Consider the following 8783-nt stretch of genomic DNA (forward strand, 5'->3'; position numbering starts at 1 on the left):
TATATTCTAATACTGTGTGAAATACAAAGCTAAATAAGTTGTGTTCCGAATCTGAGGTAGATATCGCAAAACATTCAGATTTTGTTTGCCCACAATAGCAAATGTTTCCACCAGATGAATTTGTTCTGTTTATGAAATCTGTTTCCAATACAGTCACAATTCCAATACGTCGGTGACCACAAACAGTAAAAGTGTGAGTATTTTTTTGCAACAGCATAACTTTTTCTAATGATGTCCATGATTTTTTTTTTTTACATAGCAAGTGCCAAAACCTTTACCAAGTTTAGTAAAACAAATAAATTAACCCACTAAAATCAATAACGTCCAATATATTCATTCAGTTGTATATTTGCCAAGATTTAACACTTGTAAACACTAAGTTGCAAAGTAAGCGAAAACCCTGCGTTTTGAGCATAACATTCACGCTTTCTTGAGAACAGCGCTGAGAGTGATTTGTTTGTTATATTCTGAGTGCTGCGTCTCTCGTCACTCTTTTCGAGCGAGCAATAGGGAGCGCGTGAGAGCCGCACACTGACGTTCACGAGCATCGAGAGAGAGAGAGAGAGAGAGAGAGAGAGAGAGAGAGAGGGGAACCCAAAGCATCATTACTCCATCAACACCTCGCAGAGACAGTGGAGAGCCGTGAGCACCTGTGTGCCCAAAGTATCATTACTCCATCAACACCTCGCAGAGACAGTGGAGAGCCGTGAGCACCTGTGTGCGCCAGAGTTGCAGCATGTTTCCCGCTCCGCATCATCTTCGCCTGGCTTTCGCTTAATGCGCTAAACATTTCTGGAGGACATTTCTTTTCCAGCTCATGTGACCTCAGCTGTCTTTGGAATGATGGGGACCTTACATGAAAGTATTGGATTTGTGCTCTTTTCCTTTTTGACCATTCAAGTTGGATTTTCTCTTGATGGTAAGAAAATTTACGGCTGACAATACATTTACAGACTTTTCAATGCATTATATCAGACCGCAATATAGTACACCGTTATTAACTCCGAATATGCTCTCAGTGGCTATTTTACAGTTAAAAACTACTGCCGCATGCATTTCTGTAGCACTCTTTAAATAATAAGTGTCAAAAGTTATAAATACGCCAGCCTGTTGTCCGTGACGAGAGGAGCAATAGAAAAAATCAACTGTTGATTTCGTGAAAACTCGTTAAACGTCTGCGTATCGTCTCGTATCTGTCCTTCCTCTCCACATGAACTCATGCCATGTGTCTTTGTCAGCATTATAGGTAGTAAAGGGTAATTTTGAAGGAACAGCACGCGCGACTTGCATCTCAAGTGGCGGATGCTCGGATTTGGGCTTCGTTAAAAACGGACTGCGGTTGTTTTTCAGCACCACGGACAGCGCTCATTAAAGCTCTTATAAACGCAGCGGACCAAAGTCCTTCATTTCATTCCATTTCACAAAAGACAAGCACTGCCGCACCAACACGTCGATTCCAGTCTGAAGTATTAATTGCATTTCACCCAACCTGAACATTTGACTCGTTGCAAAAATAAAAAGGGGAAAAAAGATTATATATTGGTAGAAGATAGATAGAGAGATAAAAACATATATAAAACAAAGGAACGTTTTAATGCACATTTTATTTGGCTGATTTATTATTATTATTATTATTATTATTATTATTATACATATTTTATTTATTTTTATAAAAAAAAAAATTTCACATATGTATGAAAAACAGACGAGAACCATTTAAATACATTTTATTATTACTACTACTAATACTATTATTATTGGTGATGTTTAATGAAAAACAGAAGGGAAATGTATTTGAATTAATAATTTTTTTACTATAATAATTGTATTATTATTATTATTATTTTATTATTATTATTATTATTATTATTATTATTGGAATGATTAAACTATTATATAAAAATAAAATTTTTAAATATAAGCACTGGTATGTTAACTTGTTACGTCTCTCTTTCAGGAAAGTTTACCGATTTCCCTACTAACATCACTGCAAGGGAAGGGCAGAACATTGAAATGGCATGTGCCTTTCAAAGTGGGATGTCCTCGGTTTACTTAGAGATCCAGTGGTGGTTTACTCGAGCTCCGGAGGAACTGATTACGAGCGAGGAGGATGAGGACGATACTGAGGTAATAACATTTTATGCACAGGTTGAGGAAGGGTTAATTCTTCATAATGTCATTCCGTAACTACCCAGCCTACAGGAGAAGCCTCCTAAGCAGCATTGGCACGTTGCATGAATTTCCCATTTTTTGACGAACCTAATGGATAAGCATCCCTTTTATCCACCCACTCTTTGCACTTTTAATTGACTGGATGAACGGTTTTGCTCACCGTCGCTGAACTGCTTCTCACTTGTTGTCTTTGCATTGCCACTATTTCCCTTCTGCTGCAAAGCCACCTCAGCAATTAGTTTCACTCATGTGTCCTTCTGAAAGGCAGAGCTTGCAAAATATCCCTGTATTCCCACTCATGTCACATAATTAGACCCCCTAACCCTCCACATCAAAACACACACTTACACAGCGCACAATACATGTCAGACGAATCGGCTGTTTTGCTCAAGGATGTTGTCTTGCCTGATTCATGCATCGTGATTCATACCGAATGGACTCCTAAGGCTTTGAGATCCGCAACAAAAATCGCTGTGACGCGCTCGTTTGGTCTTTTGAAGGGCAAAACGCAGAAGCAAGGCCTGACATCAAGGGTGCAATGTGTGTGTTAGAGACAACACTGGCTGAATGTCAACAAGTGTGTGTGTGTGTGTGTGTCTTTGTTTGGAGATGTGAATCAGTGTTTAATGACAAAACATCAACAAATGAGTCAGTATATTGTTTTTCATGTACATGCCAGGTTGAGAGATGTCTTTAGAAAGTGAAAAGCTGTTGTTAGTAGGGTTACAGTGTAGTCTGTGATCTATTCTCTCTTTGCAATTGGCAGTTTGTCATCACTAACATCAAATAAGTTATTTTTTGTTTGATAAATGCATGGGAAGAAGAACATCCCTTTTTGTTCCTGCTCAGATTTAATACTGCCATTACGAAGCTATTGTTGTCTCTCATCATGCACATACTGCCAAGGCTTTGATCCATGGGATCTATCAATTTGGAACGGGAGAAGCTGTAACGCTGAAAGTGGCGTCGCTGATTAAATCTCATTCTTCTCTGAGCATTGTGCATCAAATGACATGCAGCTGGGTCTCCGGTGAGGCGAAATCTGACAAAAATGAGGATCGAAGAGACATCCTACAAAAATACATCCAGGAATAATAAGATGGGTGACATCCGCCAATGGCATCTGATGTACAATATCGAAGCGTTCACCTCTGAAGAGCAGCCATTAGGAGTGATAGTGCAGCACAGTGAAGGACTGCAGCGGTGCTGTCGCTGTGTCACTGTATCATCTATAATGGATATGATCCTGAATCTGCAGCCATCGATACTGCTATTGCTGACAGCGAACTGCAGAGAGCTTCCCGGTGCTATGAATAGCTGTGAATGAGGGATAGTACAGATTCTGCTCTGTAATGATACATAAGGACTCACCTCTGGTTAGGCCAAAGCACTTTGCTGTAATCTGCAACCGATTGCATCCTGGTTGTCGAAAGTCTCTCCACATGCTCGCTCGAATTGGATAAATCGGTGCCGTCGGTAGGGGATGCACATTTCTGATGTCCCGTAGCAAGACAAGAGGTCATTTATCAAAAGAGCTATGGCCCACATAAATGCAAATGATAATGCAATTTCGAATGCAAATATCTACTTTATTTGCATAGTTATGAGAGCCTTATGGGCTGAAGTTCATTCGCTGATGCTCTCCAGTGAATTAGCTGGATTTATTCCAGCCCGCCGTGTTCTTTTGTGAACTTTGCTGCGACTTGCTCCCATTTGTCAGGGAAGTTTATTAATCCAAATATTATTCAGAAAGAGATCAAGGCTTGGGTAGAGACTGACATTTTTAGCTGAACGCTGCATACCTTGGCGCTGCTGACGGATGAATGCGAATGCAGAGAAAATTAGAGACTGTCAAATGTGTATCATCTAACAACATATTCTTATCATCACTGTGCTTTTGTGCTACGATGACTAGTCATGGCAATACCTCGAATCATGCAATTACGGGTTATTAAATAGAAAAGGCCTACAAGTCTAAAACAATTGAAATGTCAAGACTGGCTGAGTGACAGAGTTTATGTGTTTATTTTGACCTCGGTTATTAACCTTTACATTTTTCGAATGAAATTATGGTAATAAGATGGATCAGAATTGTGCAAAATAATTAATTTCAGATGTGTGTAAACAAAAGAATCTCTGCTAAATTTAACTGAACTAAAGGCTTAATAGCATGTGTTGCCTTACCTTTCTTGATCTTTCTTTGACTTGTTTTTTTAAGGGATATATTACCATTGGCATCTGAGACAAGAAAATAGCAGTTCTTCCAGCTGTAAGAGACTAGATCCATCAGTGTAATCATAATATGCACATAGGTTGGCTGCGAGACAGGATCAAGCACAGCAGCAGCTGAACATTAAAGGAACATGCTTCTTCTTCATGAGTCACAGGCCAGAATTATACAGCAGAAGTTAACATTATATATCATATGCATGCAGATCCTGAAGGGTTATCTCAGATTTTACACACTTGCCAAATGTAGTCTAGATATAAAACAGTTCAAAGAGAATATGGGAAGTATTATTGCATATTAATGTTCAGTAAAGTTATGCCACTTTCATACACTATACCATTCAAAAGTTCACCATTCAGTAAGTTTTTTTTTTATTTTTTTTTTTAAGAAATAAATACTTTTATTGATCAAGGATGAATTAAATTGATCAAAAGTGCAAGTAAAGTCATTTATAATGTTACAAAAAAATACATATTTCAAATAAATGCAGTTCTTTTGAACTTTCTGTTAATCTGTGAATCCTGAAAAATAAAATGCATCACAGTTTCCACAAAAAATATTGTGCAGCACGACTGTTTTCAACATTGATAATAATCAGAAATGTTTCTTGAGCAGCAAATCAGCATATTAGAATGATTTCTGAAGATCATGTGACACTGAAGACTGGAGTAATGATGCTGAAAATACAGCTGCGCATCACATACATAAATTACAGTTTAACAGATATTCACATAGAAAACAGTTAATTGAAATTGTAATAATATTTCACAATATTCTTGTTTTTTTTCCTGTATTTTTGATCAAATAAATTTAGCCTCAGTGAAAATAAGAGACCATTTTAAATGCTAGTGTATGCATAGAACATAAAAACACAAATTTATAATTTATAACTGTTGAAAAAGTTGCAATTATGCAGATTTTTTTTTTGTTGCATATATACGTATCTACTTATTGCAGTTCCCTTATGTTTCTTGTAATGAATGAGTGCAAGACCTGTTGCCTTTGGCATTGAATCTGTTTTCACTTAGAAATCACTAGCACATTTCACAATTCAGTTGTTTTGCATTGAATTAAACATGGTATTTGGAAGTAGAAAGACTGAAACAATATTTTCTTTTAAAACATACTCAAATAATCTTTGTTTTGCTTTGAACAATTGAAAATTTACTTGAAAAAGTATTGATCATCCCAATCCACTCATTCATAAGGTTAGGGTGCTGTCATTGAAGGCAGCACACTAGGGTTTGGAACACGTTCTAGTGTCCATATTGATCCGAGTTGACTAGAAATTCATTGGACAGACATTAGCCAGTTTCTCCTTAAATCCTGACCAGCGCTGCTGCTCGTGGTAAGCATTTTCAGTCATGTAAAGCTTAATTGACAGCTACCGCTGATACCACCACTGTACAAGGAAAAGACGTATTAAGATTTCACACAAACGTCTGCTTTTCCCCGATGGAAATGAGCGGCCGATCTCGACAGCACACTCCCTCCCAGTACAAACTAATGCAAAATCTATACCATCCGCGCTGCCTCTCTTTTTAGCCCAATTACCACCCAGCTCTCTATCTAAGTCCCTCCGCCAGACTTTTAAAGACAATAAGCTCTGAAGGTCAATGAAAGCCGATAGATGCATCCATCAGCTCGGCCTATTGTTAGGCCAGACACATTCATAATCAATGTAATGCTGCTCTGATTAAGCTCTCCATCTGTGGATGCTACCGAGTCTGAACCAACCGTGTACTTTTTCCCTGATTTCTGACCTGTAGCCTCGAGCAGAGTCGAGACCGGATAGTGCATAAAGAAACTACAAATGCTCAGAAAACAGAGCCTTACTTCAGTCAGACTTCTTCTCTAGCGTAACATTTACACTCTGAGCTTAATACTGAGCTTCAATAATGACATTGACATTGGCTTAATTGGAAGAGCTGCATGCCAGTTATTAGACGGAGTTAATTTACAGCACGAACTGGGACTGCTAACACACGGTGGACTTTAATGAAAAGCTTATTATGATTGTGACTCTTACAACTGAGGAACGCAATTAATGCTTGTAAAATTGCATTGAAATCTCAGAAGTCATAAATGTGTTGACAGGTCTCAAACTTTAATATGAAAATGTCATTGTGAGTCTGCTGCGATCAGCTGCATCGGTTTAGCGCTCATAAGTAATCTCACTAACATAATGTACAGACTGCAGTGCATGCCAGCAGGGAGTTTAAGGCAGTAGTATGTATGTATGGTTTCAACCACAATTATTCATTAGCAGTACTTGCTTAGAGTTTCTCAGTCCCGTTGGGCTTTAGCACTGGAATGGATGTCATGATTGCTGAAAATGGCTGCTAATAGAGTCTGAGTTGAGACGGGGGTGTTTCCAGCTTTATACTGTAGTGTCGCATTTAAATTTAAATGGATTTTCACGCCTCTTACAGAGAGTATGATCATCGGTATAACTGCTCAGATTCAACAGCCACCAACTTACGGGATATGACTGTACGCCAATCATTGCACTTAAGAAAGAAAATGATGCAGTAACATATATTTTTAGAAATAAAAATATTTGCACTACCGGTCAAAAAGTTGGGGACAGTAAGGATGAAATAAATGGTGTTCTTTCTGTTCATCCTGAGAAGAAAAAAAATGTATCACGGGTTTCAACACTGACGATAATCAGAAATGTTTCTGATTCTGATGTTTCTACCATTCAGAGTTTGGGGTCAGTAAGACTTTTTTAAAGAAATGTATACTTTTATACATCCAGTATGCATTAAATCAATCTAAAGTGCGCCAGTAAAGACATTTATAATGTTACAAAATATTTCAAATAAATGCTGTTCTTTTGAACTTTCTATTCATCTGTGAATCCTGAAAAATAAAATGTATCAGTTTCCACAGAAATATTGTGCAGCACAACTGTTTCCAACATTGATAATAATCATTCACATAGAAAACAGCTGTTTTACACTGTAATAATATTTCACTATATTACTGATTTTCCTGCATTTCTTATTCAAATAAATGCCTTGGGTGAGCAGAAGAGATTTACCGACACCAAACTTTTGAATGTTAGTGTATAAAAAAAATAAAAATCTTTCCAATGGTATAACTCAATTTAATCAGAGCCGTATGTTTGCTCATACAAAAATAATGAATGAACAAGCTTATTATTGAATCAGTTATTTTTAACCTGTGCACAATTAACCATTTGAACAGACGGTACTACTTTCCAACACAACATCTGAGAGAGAGAGCGAGGCGTTTAATCATTCCCTCAGCTCAAATGTTGCAAACAGCTGAACTACTGGAGTTAAATTAGTAGTTTTGAGAAGCATTGAAGTGCAAAGATGGCGGAATGCATGTCACAAAGCCATTTTAACCAGATTCCTAAATGCCATGACTTCTGAACTCGAAGCGTAATGACCCACGTTCTGCTCACCACAGTGGTGTCGCCGTGTTTGTTCACACATCTTAATTCACACTGACATATGAACCTTATTATCATTGACAAGCTGTGATAACAGAACAAAGACTCTGATGGCAAAGGCACAAAATCATGGAAAGCCTCTCTGAGGAGTAAACTGGCGCCGCTGAACGCATTCAGTCAGCTCAACTGCCAACAAAAACCCTGAAATAATCTGGCAAAGAAGAGATATTCATCGGCCCACTTGAAAACAACAAAAAGCCAACTCTTAGTGGCCCAGCCTGACGATGTAAAGTGAAGCTTCAGTGGGATGATGAGAATAAATGTGTGTGGGCAGTCACTCTTTTAATCTTGACTCTGGGCCGTTGAGAATTTGGAGATCCCAGCATAATGGATTCTTTCCACAACTGCCATAACCATGTGATAAAAAGAGGCTGCCACCAGCATCCCAGAGAGAAAGAGGAGTGACTGGACAGAGGATCGTGTACGGGGAGGGCCAATCAGCAGCCGTGTAATGTGCACAAGAGATGCCAGCAGCACAGTCCAATTCAATTTAGGGAATCAAAACAAAAGTGTTCCCTTTGAAGACACCGGGCACTGTGGGGTCCAATTAGTGAATGACTCGCATTTGATCTATCTCATCTATCTCTAGAACCGGCTTCGCAACAAGCGCATGTGCGTTCCCGCGTGACTCTAGTGTAACGTCAAAACTTGATGAAGTGTTGCTTTGAAAAATCACTGTTTAAAGAGAGAGAGAGAGAGAACATCCTGGTAAAAATGTGGTATTTAAAAAAACACACACACAAAAAACCCCTACAATTATCATCAGAAATTTACTAAGGAAACAAACAAATAACTATATACATATGCTTGAAATGTGTAGCACTTTGCTGCCTGTATTTTTTATAATTCATAACCACGTGCAATATATATATATATATATATATATATATTTATATA

The 8783-nt window shown here is 38.1% G+C and overlaps 1 protein-coding gene across 1 annotated transcript in view; it reads left to right on the top strand.

Moving 5' to 3' along the window:
* Nucleotides 1-701: 701 nt before the first annotated feature.
* Nucleotides 702-8783, top strand: part of LOC107734316 (V-set and transmembrane domain-containing protein 2A-like) — a 45881-nt gene continuing 37799 nt past the window's right edge. The window contains exons 1-2 of the mRNA XM_016546249.1: nucleotides 702-919; nucleotides 1958-2127. Coding sequence (XP_016401735.1) covers nucleotides 841-919; nucleotides 1958-2127 — 249 coding nt within the window. The 5' untranslated portion in view covers nucleotides 702-840. The remainder of the gene's footprint in view (nucleotides 920-1957; nucleotides 2128-8783) is intronic.

Source organism: Sinocyclocheilus rhinocerous, unplaced genomic scaffold (assembly GCF_001515625.1).
Source record: "Sinocyclocheilus rhinocerous isolate Xijiao unplaced genomic scaffold, SAMN03320098_v1.1 scaffold1812, whole genome shotgun sequence".
Taxonomy (NCBI): domain Eukaryota; kingdom Metazoa; phylum Chordata; class Actinopteri; order Cypriniformes; family Cyprinidae; genus Sinocyclocheilus; species Sinocyclocheilus rhinocerous.